Genomic DNA, 17516 nt, shown 5'->3' with positions numbered 1-17516 from the left:
TATGTATTTATTTTTCAGTTATATGCTTATAATGAATGTTAATTAATTTTCTCTTAATTGATAAGTAGTATTTTGTTAATATAACTTATAAGGAGAAATTTTGTATCAAAATTAATGAATGTGCTGAGTAATTCTATCTTATCACCATCATTCTTAATTATAGATGTGAAATAATAATAACAATAAAACATAATCCAAATAAAGGCTTTAAAAACCATAAAAAATTAAACTAAAATGTAAGTTTCTTATGTTTTCTGTTCTGATCAAGTTGAATCGTAGATTTTTTTTTAGATAAGTCTCAGTCAGTTGTATTGAAGATATATTCTTTGACAACTATTGAAAAAAGCTTAATACTTTATGTTTGGTATGATAATTGATAAATTAATAAATGATTTAATGTGCTTCATAAACTGGAAAAAGCTTTTTTTTTTATTTCTCCTGATGTCTAATAGATACCAGAACAAGAAGTTTTTTCAAATTAATGTGACTAATATGCCCAAAAAAAGATGTTGATCAGCAGGTGATTTTAAATTGGTAGGCAATTAAAATTGATAAATTTCAAATTAAAAATCCATTTTTACTAATCTGTTTATTCGTTAATATTCAAAAAATCTCAGGATAATTGGTGCAGCTTTCTTGATTTGGGCCTTATTTACAGCTGTATTCTTATTCATGTAATAAGCCTTCCTGTAGATTGTATATCCATGAATTACAAGTTAACATGTTATTAAGCGATTAGAATCAAACAGTAGATTGTGACCGGGGACATTATCAAAGAACTATTACTGTTAAAATATAATCTGTTTTCTTCTGAACTATCAACCTTCCAGGCGTTGAATTAACACCTCCCCTCTAGAAGAAGTATGCTAACCTTCACATACAGAAAATTGATTGAACTTATTTCTTATAAAAAAACATGTGTACTTCTAATCTGTTTTGTAAGCTGTTTTTGAATGTTTCCTGTTTTTGTAACCAAATGAAGAGTTTATTTATGGGTATGCCCACTCTTTACTAAAATACCCAATTTTTTTTTATTTTCTTTAATTATGTAGAAAGTAAAAATAAAATTATACATAAATAATATAGTTTTTATTTTTGGTAAATTTTACTCCAATCAGTAAAATATGTTGCCATTAACTGAGATGAAGAAATTAAAATAAAAACAATAAATACTTAGAGCATTAAATATTTATTAAAACAAAAATTCCTAATACAGTTTCACACAGTATAACTTATCAATTCTAATCATTATTTTATACATAATGAAACATTAAGTAAAGTTAGATTTATACTTCCATTTCAAAAAACATTATTTTATATTATGAAGTTTTCTTTACATTTTCAGAGTTTTGTTTTAACTATATTTATATATCCTTTTTTGCTGGAATATTACTACTTTTTCTCTCATTTATGAATTATATAGTTCATTTTTAAACTTTCCAAAACTTCTTTATCTAACCACCAGTGAAAGGATTTCATTTACTTCAGTTTTTTTTTTTTTTTTTTAATATTCAACTTCATATATGACTAATCTAAAGACATAGGCACACTAACTCAATTCTGCAAAATTATTGAAGTTATTAAACTTATTAAACACGTTAGATTTATTAATGAACATCTGTCTTAAGGAAAAAATGAAAATATGATACAAATTAATGGTTACACTTAATCTAGATTTTAATAATCTGGGAGTTGGCATTCAGATTTTTATGCCTGCACTGTGTATACAAGTATTAAGAAAAGTAATTCTTCATAACGGTTGCAATGAAAATCTATTCTTATATATTGTTTTCTCTAAACAGAACTGTAATAACTATCTCGTAGTCCAAACTAGACAGCTGATTTATAGTAGGTTACTGATATGAGATTGAGAAAATGCACCACAAAAATTATATTTTTTAATCACAATTTAATTTACATATAAATTTGTATAATTCATCTATTAATATAACAGTTACAGTACCTTAATCTAAAATACTATGATAGAAGGTGTAAAGTAAAAAACCACAGTTATAAATAGCCGATATATAAAACCACAAACTTATGTAAATAACATCTGAACAGCTGTGTACCTCCTAATTACTCTAGCTGATTAATTAGCAAGTAAATCACCCTACCTACTATAAAAACCATATCTATACGATGGTATTAATTACATTGTACAACTAACTATCCACATTTGGTTCTTTGAGGTACTAGATATCCTTCTATTTTTAATTACATTTTCAAAAGATGCATTCATTTAATTTTTAAATAAAACTATTGATTCAGAAATTAATGATTTTGTTTATCTTTTCAGAACCCATTTCATTTCGAAGCACACCTGATCTCCAAAATGCAACAGAAAATGAAAGTATGTTAGTTAAGTGTGAAGCAGATGGTGATCCAGATCCAAATGTATATTGGTTTTTAAATGGTACAACTTCACCTGAAGGTAAGAATTTTAAATTTTATTATTTTTGAGAGATATACATCCAAAAGCAGGCCAATAAACAGGCTCTTTTTTCATCCTCAGGCCAGTATTTCTAATCTGTGCTGGTTCAAGAGCCAAAAGCCATAATCCAGTAAAAATATACTTTTTATCGATACAAATATTTATGATGTTTTTATTGTCATTTACTGTATTCCAAAAAAAGAGTATCTTAATTTAGTTTTGAGTCTCAGAAATTTTTATAAATTTTTTTCAGTATTTTTACATGATCATATTTCAGTCCTTTCTTGTGTAATAATTTATTAGTTAAATATAGTTAAAAAATTAGATTGTTAAAAGTTTTATTCGAGAAGAAAACTGAGATATGCCCATTTGGATTACAAAATTCTTAAATTGTTATGTATTCACTAGATTCAATTCTATATGGTATTGCAGTTTTTATTTTATTATTACAAAATCAACAACTACTGAATAAAATTAAATAGATTGATATCCAGTTATTTATATTTTTTTTATTTTTGAAGTTTTCTTATAATATTAGAAATATTTTTCACAAAATAAGGTAAATTTAGTCTGTAAGCCTAAATACCTGTAAGGCACGCTTCATAAGACCTGTCCTAGATCATCAGTCTGCATTGTATTAGTCTTTTTCATAAATATTTACTGATTATTCTTTTTTCTGTTATCAGAATTCATCCATATATGCTGAAATTCCACTTAAACAGTCTGGCAAGAAAAAAAATACCCATAAAACTCTCTCTATTCGTGTTTGTTTATTTAACATGTTTTTAAAATTTTGTGTGTTTATTTTTTTTATATTCAAATCTTTGAGTTTATGGTTTTTATATGTTAAATTTGAATCTAAAATTGAAATATTGTCTTTGTGCTTATATTCTGTTTCTTATGATTTGTGAAATTGTATTCTATTATTGTACCTGTTTGTTTTTCTGAAATCTTAAAATGAATGTTCATTCATTCTATTTTGTATAATATTTAGTCCAAGAAAACATTTTTTAATTTTTATACTCCTAGGCAACTGATCTTTTGTCACTGTGTGATATTAACCTTCTTTTCTTAAAACCTTGGTAACTTTGTATCATTGTTTATTGATGTATGCTGTTATTACTGGTATGTGTTTTCATTCATTGGGCAGATTTTTTTATTAGGCACAAACAACAAATACCCTATGATCCATTAACAAATGAGAGACATTAATAACTAACAACCGAGTAACAACATCTTAACTGTGTACAACAGAATAATATCATCAACATACAATACCAGAATTTTATTTTGTAATATGAAATATGTATTAAAAATGTTACTAATTTTATTACTTTACTGTAACAATTTATTCAAATGAAATTTTTTTCTGCATTGTATTTAAATATCTCTCTGTACTAATTCTGCATATAGAGAATTCAAATCTTCTTTTCTAACCTTCAGGTCAATATTCAGTTCTGTAAATTTATATATAAAACAAAAATACACTATCAAACACTGAATTTTTGAACAATCCATATTTCTTTCTTCATCTTAGCATCTCTTAGTCTTGTAATAAATCCATACTTAGGTACAATATTATAATTACAAATAAAAAAATATAAAAAGGCAAAATAAAAAGCTACGGCTAATTAATTTCGTTATACTATTAAATCATAAATTTCTAAAATAAATGACCATGCATTATTAATATAATGATTTTTACTCATAGAAAAACAGTGATGTTTTCATAGAATAATTTTATTGTATGTGCGGTGTTACTATAATTATACTTGTATTTTTGTCCATATCATTATTTCTGAACCAATCATCTCCATACGTACTCATTACTTCTACAACAAACATGGATTCATTTTTAAAATTAATAAAATTTTAATCCTTTCAATAAATTAAAAACTTGTTTTTTTAGAATTGTGTATGTTTCTTTCATGTGTTTTAATCCAGTCATGAAAACAAATTATTTTATTTTAGTCAACGTTATCAAAATATACTGCACATGCATTATAAATTAGTAAATTATTTACACACTCCAGCAAACAATCAGCCCAGATGTTTTAATGATAAGAAAAATATAAAATGAAAAATACAGAAGATTAGCTGGGAATTGTATTTAGAAGCAATATAAAGAGAAGCCATTGTAATGAACTCTACATTAACCACTTACAATTTTTTATAACTTCAAAAAATTGTAAGTTAACTTTTGTAAGTAATATTGGTGAAAATAGTTGTACTTAATGTATTTGGTGGCCCTAAATTTGAAAATGATATGTAAAATACTGTAAGGTACAGTTTTTTGTTACAGGGGTTGGGGGTTTGGCTAAAAACAGAAGACAATGAAGTATTTTTGCAATGTAATGTATATTGAATAAAAAATATATTTTCACCTCCTTTAAATCTAATTAAAAATGTTTTGTTAATAACCATATGCAATAAAAAATATAAAATGTTACATAAAGGTATTATACTTTGCCAAAATATTTCACTTTTTCTCTTGTGTTTAGTAAAATCTTCTCTTTTTAAAAACCAGCAGTAATCGCCTATCATAGATGTCCCAGCATCCCTGGTGTCATGTTTCCATTGTCCTGCTGTCCTGGTAAAATCTCTCTCCTTGTTCATCACTTACCTGTAAAACAAAATGTTACCTGCAAACAAATTTTGTGGAAAATAGTCCGAATGAGAGTACAGAAAATTGATTTTTAAGACATGCAACATCCTAGTAATTCATAGGTTTTTAAGAGTTCATCTATGAGGGTTTTATAGTACTCATCTTCTTATTACTCTAAAATCCCTGCATTACACACACAAACAGTTCTGGGCTGCCAGTTCATTATCATTTAATTTTTCTTTAAAAAGGGGATTGCTTAAAATTTCCTTATTTGAGGTCCAATAAAGATGCCTTCTTTTAGTGCAGTATCACTTAACTGGGAAGATAGTTCTTTTAAGTAGTTGAAACAATTACCTTCTTTGTCCATAGTTTTAACAAAGTTTTAACCAAGCTTAATATGCCAAGGCAGAAGAAGTACCATTTTAAGATCAACAAGGGGTTGCATTCTATTTACTTGCAGTACCTAGTTAAGTTCTATGAGGCCAATCATTCTTAATGAAATGTTCTTGTGTTGCCCCACTGTCCCATAGGCAAAAAATCAGTACTTTGTAAAACCCCCTTGAAGCCCTAGCAATATACCTACCACTTTTAATCTTCACAAATATCCACTACTGATACTGTTTATATTTAACTTCATTTAGTATTGTGGGCAAGTTATAGTTTTCTTTCATTTTCACTGAATAAGCTAAAAGAACAGATGATTTTTAGTTTCCAATATGAAGTAAGACTTCTTTTAGGTTATATTTAGATGAATCTATGAAAATATGCCATTTAGAAGGTATATGTTCATGTTAAGTCCATTCATTAAACCATCAATATCATAACAGATGTATAGCGATCCTTCCATTTTATAAAACTTGAAAATGTTATATTCCGTTTTCAATAATATGAAACACTTGTGGGTTTCACAATCTACAGGTTCCACTGTTAAAGTCTGGAATCAAGAAGTTCAGCTTTTTGTTTTGATAAACCCAGTCATGTACCATATCATTTAATTCATTTTGACTTTATTAAATGAGGCCTTCTGGCGGTTGGTAAAAAACATAAGGTCACTACTAATGTTCTTAGGAAATTGTAAATCAGATCCTGACGAAGAATAAGAAACATAACGTTGTCCAAGTTTACAGGCACAATAGGCACCGGTAATTCTTGGCTGTGAGGAACAGATCTTAGTGCTTAAGGCAAATCTGGATACTCAGTTTTGCCCATTTGCTTTTTTGAATACCCCCCTCTGTTTTAGTATGCAGAAGTAGCAATCACTTACATGGTCAGAAGGTTCTCTCCACTATTAAATAGTAAAATGAAACACAAAAAGAGCGTTTTCATTAATATCAACTATTTTTTTTCATTATATTATAAAAAATCAACAGTATTTGAATAGACTTGGCTACATTTCTTATATTATATTATAGCCTTGGCTATATTATATTTATTTCTTATCTGTTTTCAAAGAGCAGCATATAATATATGCTACTAACATAACTTCTTTGCTTTTGAGATTCCTCTAACCAATCAGTATTATTATTTTCCAATTCTTGAACTGTTTACTTATATTGTTTTTAATTTTATATTTATTTTGTCCTATTAGAAGGTTTTCATTTTAATTATGACTTAACTCTCATTCAGTGTACTAATTAACCTATAAAATGTTATATCTATTTAAGAAACGAACTTCTGTGCAAAGATAACCTCATGCAATTGAATGCTTTGGCAAGATTTGCTATGTATCTTATATAAAAATAAAAATATAAGTACCTTATAAAAATTTAAATAAAAATATATGGTTTATTATATCATAATGTTTTTAATCCGGAGTTTTCACCATATTTTAAAATACATATTTATAAAATATTCTGTAAAGTTTAATTGAAGAAATAAAGTATTCTTAAAATAAAATTGACACAGAAAACTTATTAAACACAATACAAATCAAATGTACATTCAATTACATTACTACAGTGGTTTCCTAACAACTTTAAAATTAGTACTATTAATTACAGTATCACCTACAGCATAATTAACAAAAATGTTAAATTAAAGTATAAATTCCAAAAATAATCTTTTATTAATAAATTGAACTGATAAGATATTAATTTATTCATTTCAGGGCCAAGATATATGGTAACTGCAAAAGGATTATATATTAGAAATGTTACTCTAGATGATAGAGGTATGTATCAGTGTCGAGCAATGCAGATGTCACCAACTTTCGCTGATATGGCAACAAAAACCATCCAGCTTAAGGTTTTCCGTAAGTTTATGCCAATAAGTTTCAGCGTAATTATAATTGAATGTTGTTAGTTTATAAAAAATTGTGATCCTGCATATATTTTTATAATCTTACTCTAAATATGTTTTGCATTTATCTAAACCCACTAAATACAAATAAAGAGAAAAAATTAATAAAATTTGATTATAATTTATTAAAGATTAAAAAGGAAATTGATAATCATTCCTGTTCTTATAATTGAAAATTTTCACAAAGATTTTTAAAGTTTTAAGACAAGAAAGCTAATATATTGGTCTTCCATCATTGCTCAACAATGATGTTTCTGCATCACTATTGATAAAGTAAGTTTTCCCAAATGTCTAATTGCTTTGTATTAACTTTTTTTAAATGACTGTTTTTAATGAACTAATTTTGTGACCAGTTTCCAGGCAATGGTTGGCAACAGCTGATTTCTTTGGTCCTTCATATTTATAAATCAAATTCTCCTCCCCTTCTTTATACTTTTTCTCAGGTTAGGTTAGGTCAGTATGGTTAGATTAAGTTATCTCTTTGATAATATTAATATATAAGATATATTATAATATATAATATATATATAGATTATAGATTATAATATATAAGATTAATATATACTATTTCTATCTTTATTGAGATACATTTTTATCTATTCAACCTACATATATAATTCATGGCCAATCTGAGCTGGAAGATTCAGTAATTTAGATCTTGATCTCAATTTATTCTTTCTATTGATAAGAACAGCACTTTTTCACTTGTTATCGTTAATCTAAAAACAAAGTTAAAATATTCATTTTTTAATGTTTCATAAATAATATATATATATCAATATATTTTATTATTAATATTTCTTCATTTTTCATATGTGTACTTCCTTACTCATACTTTATCTTCTGTATCTACTGGTCATGAATGTCTAACAATCAAAATCACCATACTCTTAAAGTAAAATTTTGTCAGTAATCTTACTATAGTAAAATCGCTATCTTCTGAAATATTTACTGTCCAGCATGCAAATTTTACAATTCTTTCTAGTAAATTTACCAGTTTAACTGACTGGTAAAATTAATAACTTCAGTGGAAATACGTAATCTGTTTATTATTTTTATATATCAAGCAGGCTGTGGTTATGAGCACAAAACCAATTCGTGACTTGAGCACGTGTTAAAATGAAATTACAATTGTATTTTTTATTGAATTTTGAACTTTAGAACTGTGTATTTTACAAATTATACATTTTTTGTTGATATTTTATCTTTAAATGAGGATTGTTATTAGCATTATAAAACCAAAAGTAATTTTGTGACTTTTATTAAATTTACTACTCGAGAACTTAATTTTACTAATTTTGGATTAGGAGGTACATGTATCAGTTAGAATGTTTCTATTAACATTTCTAGATGTATTTTAATTTCTCCTTGTTATTACCATAATTTCATAAAAAAGACATGATAAACAGTAAATAATTGAACATTTAAAGCTGGTATGCCAGATATTTCGAGTATGTGAGCATTGCAATAAAATTTTTCAGATTGCCTATGACATTTCTCACTAGTCAGGCATCCTCCTTTTTACATTGGAGATATTTGAGGAGTGATAAATTATCTGAAGTTATCAAATTATTATGAACTGTTCTGTCTTTGTTTAATATCTGCATTTCTTTATAATTTAGTATTTTGATAGTAGATTTTAATTAAAAAATGTTCAAGAATGTTGAACGTTATAGGATTTTTAGATTTTCTATGACATTTTTCATTAAATAAGAATTAAAAATTGTGGTTTTCATATTCTTCATTACAATTCTAGACCTTCAAGGTTTTTTACCTGCAAGTACTTGCAGTAATTAATGGGCATTTTCAGAATTGATGTCAGAAGACTCCAGTTAACTAAACGTGTTTGACAATCACATCTCTGAATTAGGAATGTTCTTCTAAAATGATACTTTCTTAGCTTTTAATGCATTTAATGCAAAGGTTTTTTTTCTGAAAATGTTGTAAGTCTTGATAAATTTAACTTCAAAATAATTTTAAAATACTGATAATTAACAAAAATGAACAGTTTCTATATTAATTTTACTTTTTGTAGAATAAAATCAATATAAATTTTTATTTTATAGATAAGCCTAAGTGGAAGACACCAAATCAGACAAATCAAGAACTGGCATATGGATACTTATCTGGTGTAGTAAATTTAACGTGTGAAGCAATTGCTGATCCTGAACCTCAGTTTACTTGGAGAAGAAACAACGAAGTTATTGCACCTGAGCATCACAATGCTACTGTTATTAACGAACCACAACGCAGTATTTTACAGGTTAATGATTTTAGAAATTGAAATCTTTTTTGTTAAATAATATTTAAAGCAATAATATATAAATTACTAATTCATCCCTGGAAGCCAGCCTTGTTTTTTTATTATGGTAATAAAAATTTATGGTGTATACAGAAAGTTAAGTATTTGTATTACTTATTTAATTATTTGTATTACTTATTTTAAATTACTTTTTAAATATCAGTGTTTAGGAGTGACTGACCACAACACACTATAAATAGGATTTTTTTTTGTATTAATTTAAAATAAAACATTTGTGAGATTTTAAGGAAATATTTATAAATCTCCTACACTAAATGAAGCTTGCACACATTCAAGCACTCAAAAACATTCAGCCTTTGGTCTGGAAATAAAGTGAGGATAAACATATCCAAATTAAAAAAAAATATTATTTTCAGAAAATTTAAAATATTGTACTTGAAATTTATTAGAAGTTTACAGTATTCATTTCTTTTTGTTCCTAAATTATTTTGAAGACTTATCTGCTGAAATTTCTGCTTTTTAGAACCATTGGTTGTTAAATTTTTCCAAGGAAAACTTTTCCCTTCTTACCATAGATTCATTGAAAACTATTATGTTTAATTTTTGTATTACTATGCATAGAGTCTTGGATATTCTGTTTCAAATTAATTATTGGGATTTTGTGTTCTCCCATGACAACCATTTCTTACAAGAGGTCAATGTTAAGTTCTATAAGTACTGATTTTAATATTTCTGTACTATTGCCATTCTTTAGTTTTTCTTTCTTTAGTTTTTTTTTTTTTTTTAGAGAAATTTCATTAATTATATAAAACACCATTGTTAGATACAGATCACCAATATGATATACAAATCTGAATACTAGATTGTGGATATTGATGTTCTTTGGTTGTTAGGTTTCAATTAACCATACGTTTCAGGATTGGTCGACCTGAGACTGTACAAACCAGACTTCATCTAGACTTGTACATATCATCCTCTGAAGTAATACCTTACAGTGGTTCCAGACAGAAGCTAAACAGAAAAAGAGAGAGCTCACCAGTAGTATTGTTGGATTAAAATTGAATCTGATTTAAAATCACAACATTAAATTTGTAAATTGCTAAACATTAATTAATGCAAGTTTTTTTTTTACTGAAATATTTCATTACATTCGTGTTAACATTATATCATGAAAATTTAAAATTACAAATTAAATTATTTAAATTTACTTCTCTGCTTACTTGAACCTATTTAAATTTAAATGTTATACATTCAATAATTAATTTAAAATCATTTAATATACATTTCATAATTACAGTTGCCTGTACACAATGAAAGTGCATTTGGTGAATACAAGTGTGAAGCAAATAATTCTGTTGGACGAGTTGAAAGGATTATAATTCTTCAACAGGGAATAAAACCTGAACCACCAAAACTAGTGACTGTAGGTGATACTAAAATTCATACTGCAGATTTACATATAACTGGTCTCCCTCATGAAGATGGAATAATTGGTTATCGCATTCAATTTGTAATTAAATTACCTGGAATACAGCATACATGGGATGCACCTGAATATCAAGATTTCATGAAAGGTGATTATATTTTAAATAGTTTATTGAACAAATTTTAATTTTATATTTCAATACTTTTATAGTTTTTTTTTTTTTTATTATAATCATTTATATATATGTAATTAATTAATTAATTACTTTTTTATGAAAATACAAAAATATATATATAAAAAGAAATTTGAAAAACAGTGTATTATTACTAACAAGATAAAACCGTTTACAGTCATACTGTACAGCAATTTAGAATCTTTTGTTTACCATGATGTAAATCAAAGTTTCCTCAAAATCCATCATCCTGAACATATACACAAGCATTGCTGTTTCAAAGTTAGAATATGGATCTGTATTATATGACTCTGTGAAAGAGATAATTAAGGGTATACTTGACCCCTTGCACAACACCTGCATTTGCATGTCAATAGGGGCATTCGCCACTTCCCCTATACCAAGCTTACTGGTGGAATCCGATGAACTCCCATTGCGTTACAGGAGTAAATACAAGACTATCAAACACGCGATCAACTACTCACGGCAAATGACCAGACATGCTCGCATTTCACTACTTGAAGGAAGGACGTCCTTACCAGTCTTTCAGCCTCAGGCTGCTTTGCTATCTCCTAGAACTAGATCTGCCTGTCCTGAAGATCCTTGAAAACGGAATGGGATGCAGCACCCCTTGGTTACGTGCATCTCTAGATTGTATATTTACAATCTGGAAGTCGTAAATGGGACCTAGGTTTCCAGTCTACTAGAGACCAATTTAACAACATGGCTAAGAAGTACAATGGGTACATTCTCATATATACAGACAGCTGTTCTATTGTACTCCCTAACACCGAGATATTATATAAACTTAATACCTATTCTGTGTTCTTTTGTGAGGCTATGCAATTTACTCCGCCTTGAAAGTTATTGAAACTCATAGTGATGACAGCTTCCTAGTAATTACAGACTGTAGGAGTGTACTTGAGAGCTTAAACTGCAGACATTCTGAATCCATCGTCCAGATTATTCACGATATCCTTTCAAGGATAAATAAGATTGTGGTACTGGTATGAGTTCCTGGCCATTGTGGCATCCGCTGGAACGAATGGCCTGATGAGGCTGCCAAGAGAGCTGCAATAAATGGCATCCCGAGTACAATCGACATGTGAGAGAGACCTCATGAGATCAGTCTGTATAAAGTTGTGGGCTCAATGGAATAGGTTTGGCTGCTGAGTCCTCCCACGGCATTACATAACATTTGGGAGAATGTGCTTGAAATCTCTTTCCCCAAGCAACAGAAGAAACCAAGTCATCTTAACTCGGCTAAGGATTGGACACACCAGGCTTACCCACACTCATTTATTTGGCTCTCCTCAGAAAATCTGCAAAACTTGCAAGGTCAAATGGTCCATGCACCATCTGCTTTTTTATTGCCCAATCTTTGGAACCATCCGACAAAACTTGACCTGGGTTCAGATATGAAATTTCTATTAAACCAGAAAGAAGGTATAAAATCCATGTTGCGGTTCCTCTCCTACAGTGAAATGAAGAATACAATTTAGTGATTTTTGTCTGATTTATGTATTTTAGTTTGTATTTGTTGTTGTTGCTTGTCTATGTTTATTCTTTATTGTTCCTGTTTCTTTGTTTTATACATGATAGTGTTACTTTAGTAATTGTTAATGCAATTGTAAAAATAAAACACAAGCAGCTGACAAAATAACTACTTGTGATAATCTTTATTACTGGTAGTGCTTCTAAACTACTAGTAAAAGTTTTTTTATAGAATTACTATAGTATTTTTATTACATTTTAAAAAAATATTATAAAAGATTAAGATCCGGGTGGGTGATTTCCCATATAATTTCTCAGTATAATTTCAAAAGAGAGGTAATGGTTTATACAATATGTAGGCATGCATTATCATGTTGAAGAATGATTGATTCTGCCTAAAAAAAGCCAATTTTATTCTTTGCATGTGATTATTTACCTATTGATAAGCGGTTGGAGACTTGTATCCTGTAATTGATAATAATAAGAATACTATACCTTTATACAATAATGTTTCAAATCTTAAGTTTTATTCATTAATAAATTTTAAATTTGTAACTTAAATAAGTTTTATAAATGGCACATGTTTATTTATAATAACTACATTTTATCTGTCAGACTACCTTTTGACTATCGTGGCAAACTGTGAAATATTCTTGTTACAGATTTTCTGGAATTAGGTGGGGCTAAACTTAATAATATTTATACAACTGCATAGCCGATCTGATCCCTATGCAGTGATCCCTATGTAGTGTGAAAAATGTCAGACTTGTTTGGTGTTCTGATTATTTTTTATTTATAGTAATTAAAAACAAATTTAGAAAAAATAGAAAAAACTTTTTTCCATTAAAAGTCTATAGTATGAACTCCTTTTTATATTGCTATTCAGAAGGTAGATAGTTAGCACTGCATCTGACAGTCTTGTTTGCCATTAGTTGATCATTATAGTCTGGAAATGTTTTTACACAACCTCAAATATACTGACAGTATAAAAAAAGTCTACATTGTGATATTTTTACTTCAATGGATCAAATCACCTTTATGATTTGTAAACCTTTACTCTAATTTTATGAAAGTTAGTGTAAATGATATTTTTATTTCCCCTATTTTATCACAGTGTATGAAAAATGGAAAATGCGATTAAAAGTATTTTTATTAGCACTGGTTATTTTTATTCAAAAGTATAATTATTATCATTTAATTTTATAATGTTTAATTAGTTTCACAAAGCTTATGTTTCCTTGTCTTTTACAGATACCAGCAGTGGTAGTACTTCCTCAGTTTTTACTGTAATTGACTTACTAGAAAATACTGAATACGCTGTGAGAGTAGCATCTAGAAATGCAGCTGGTTTAAGCGATTTTACTGAAGAACTGCATTTCCGAACAAAATCATCAGAAACAAATGATGTAACATCAGTTTATCATCATTTTTTTATTTATAGTTATGCGTTTATAATGTTATATATGATTTTTCTGAATCACTAGTAAATGAGGCCAACACTTAAGAAAGAAAGGAAAAAAGATGAATTAATCAATATTTATCTTATGCGGTGCAAATGTCACATGCGATGGTCATATTATGAATATGTGATGTGCTGTGATTATTATGATTATTCACTTAAAAAATCATCTCTTTAATTGTAGAACTTAATTTATTATGATTTCTTTTTTAAACATTATTTTCTTTTTTTTTTTAATATACTAAGCGTATGTTCTTGTATTTATGGTATGCATTCTGATAGAAGAATTTGTTGAATGAGTATATTCATATAAGAGTGATAACTAGCATAAAAAAAAATATTAAAATGATTTATTATAGTAATATGTTACACAAAAGTTTGTTTTTATTGTTTGCTTTAATCTTTGTAAAATCAAAATATACTTTTTGTTTTGTTCTTTTTTTTTGTTAAATTCTTGTCATTTTTAAACATTTTTATCCCTGATAATTCATTATATCTGGCCGAAAATTGTAAAATTAAATCTTTTGTTTGGTATACATTATAAAACCCCATTTATCCAGGCTAAAGCAAAAACACAATTAACTAAAGACAAAAAAACAATAAATTTTTGAAATAATAAAATGTTATTATTAAAATCATATTATTTAAAGAACTATATATTTCCTTGTATAATTCTTTAAAAAAATCCATGATTGGCAGTATTAATCTACGTGGATAATACAAGCTAGAAAATTAAACAATTGTACTTAGAAATAAAATGTTTTTTTAAATTTCTTTAAAGAGTTATTCTAATTATAAGGTTTATAAGTAAATTTTATTACAGTAATTCAAAAACTTAAAATATATGTATTAAAGAAATTAATTTTATGGCAATGAAAAATAATAGACAAGGTTCATCATGGTTTTACTGGAGTCACACTTGCGAGTGTTAAATCACTACTGTTAGAGGTGATTCAAGAAGCTGTTTATTGATTTTGCTTGTGTTTAGGTACTTATTATAAAAATTCGATTTTTTTTTTTTTGAAAATAAACTAATTTTAGTCCACGGATTAGATAAAGCAACATTTAGTAAATTCAGTTTTACTGATACTGAATTAATGTGACTTTTTACTGACAACATAACATTTCTCATGATAGTAAAAATACCATAAGAATTAGTATGTATGATTTCAGTTCTACAAAACTTAAAAATTTGCTCCTCATTTTTTTTATACTACTAGTTCACTTTTCATTTGTTTTTGGATCTAATCTACTACTCGTAAATAATAGTGAAAATCAATACATGTAAAAATTACAATGTTTTAAATTTCTAACATCTCAGCCAAAATCTAAAATAATTTATTAAAAAATTTCTTTTTATAAATAGGATTCAATGAATTAAGTAGCAGTCATAAGTAAGAACCATAAAAAATGAGGCCCTTATAGCTTTAAAAGCTAGATTATACTGAACGGTCAGCGAGACAATTTTAAAATAAATCTTATCGTGATAGTGATTGATGTAATAATGTCATTATATTATTATTTTTTAATTTATTTTTAGCAAAACTAAATTAGTCATTTTACTTGGTAATGGGAAAAATAATTATATTTTCATTACAACCTTTTGCTTTATTTATAAATTGATTTAAATAATGATACATTTATGTTTGAATTAGTATTTTTATTTAAAATTTAAAATATATGTTGCACATATAGTGTAATTAATTTATTTTATTTTTTATTTGTTTTTAAAAGTAGTTTATGGTGGTGATGATGATGATGACAATTACATCATTAATGTTAAAAGATTCTGCTTTTTATAAAACAAGCATGAATCATGAATTTTATATATATGCACACACACACACACACACACACACACACACACACTTGTGTTCAATGTGAACTGATTGATAAATATCATATCACTTGATATATTGATACAAAGGGATATAGATATATTTGATATATTGTCATTAATGAATAAAAGGAAATAGCCAACAAGAAGTATATATATGTATGCATATATTAAAGCACATTACATATATATATTGTGCTTTATTTATCCAGTATAAGAAAAAATGTAAATATTTATTATTTCTTTATTATATTTATAATATATTGGATGTTGTTATGACTAAACATTGAAATAATGTTGCTTGGATTTTATTGTACATTTTTTTTTAATTGAGGTATTTTCTTATTTAGGTAACAATTGCAAACATGTACACTTTCACACACATGTGCACCTTTTTACACATATTTGCACACACACACACACACACACACACACACACACACACACACACACACACACACACACACACACACACACACACACACACACACACACACACACAAATACATACATATATATATATATACACTTATACAGATTAAACATAATATTTAAAAAATTTGCAGTTCTAAATAAAAAAAAATAAAATGGTTACAAACATGTATAAATTGATTATTAAAATACAATTAATTGTTGAATATTTAAAATATAATTGTATGAATTCTGATACTTATATTAATGTTGTTGAAACACATATAAAAATGTAGTTTTTTATATTGTTATTATATTTTTACATAAAAATAAATTGAGTAAACATATGTTAAATTTATTAAAGAGTTGTCTATTAAATATAAAATATTTATAAATCTATTTTTTTTTTTAATTATCAGGATCATATTTACAAATTGTTTATAAGAATTACTATTATTACTGAATAAATTCATTGCTGTTTGAATAATAAAATGTTTCCTTAATATTGTTATCATTATTTTTTTATATTATTTGTTATCACAGAATCTGACTAGAATACAAAAATGAAACTTTTTCATTGGTTGACTAGCTAAAAGAATGTATCTAATAACTAATCTCAACACTGATTATCCCGTAGATTACTGTTACAAGTTGCTTATACTATAAATTCTCTTTTGAATGCAAAATTTTATTAAAGAAATAAGCTTTATTTTATTAGATATGTTACTATAACTTGTGAAAGTAGTAATCACTATTAACAGTAAACTGCTTTTACAGCATATGCTTTTCTTTATTACTTACATGGTTTCTTTTCCACCACTAAATCATCTCTGACCATTCCTTAAATACTTTTAAAGATTTATAATTTTATATTGATATAATGTAGTAATTTTTTGCTGTTATTTTCATAAAGAAAGTACTTAAGCAAATACCATTGGATATTAAGTGACTACTTACAATAATGTCATAATAATTTTAAATTGAAAAAACATACTTATTTTACAAAGTTATAACAAAGACTATATGCATTTCATATAAGTAAAAAATACAGCACGATAACAAGGTCAAAAAAAGTTGTATATATTAAAAATTACGATTTTTCCCCTTTCATGTACAC

General features: G+C 26.8%; 1 protein-coding gene across 1 annotated transcript in view; it reads left to right on the top strand.

The window, feature by feature from the left end:
- The window catches only part of LOC142326414 (neural cell adhesion molecule 2-like), a 390692-nt gene extending 375891 nt beyond the window's left edge, over positions 1-14801 (top strand). Inside the window, exons 6-10 of the mRNA XM_075368903.1 lie at positions 2300-2434; positions 7147-7290; positions 9404-9600; positions 10898-11174; positions 13944-14801. Coding sequence (XP_075225018.1) covers positions 2300-2434; positions 7147-7290; positions 9404-9600; positions 10898-11174; positions 13944-14176 — 986 coding nt within the window. The 3' untranslated portion in view covers positions 14177-14801. The remainder of the gene's footprint in view (positions 1-2299; positions 2435-7146; positions 7291-9403; positions 9601-10897; positions 11175-13943) is intronic.
- The last annotated feature ends 2715 nt before the right edge of the window (positions 14802-17516 follow it).

Source organism: Lycorma delicatula, chromosome 6 (genome assembly GCF_047948215.1).
Source record: "Lycorma delicatula isolate Av1 chromosome 6, ASM4794821v1, whole genome shotgun sequence".
NCBI classification, from domain to species: domain Eukaryota; kingdom Metazoa; phylum Arthropoda; class Insecta; order Hemiptera; family Fulgoridae; genus Lycorma; species Lycorma delicatula.
This window is presented reverse-complemented; position numbering and strand designations above follow the sequence as displayed.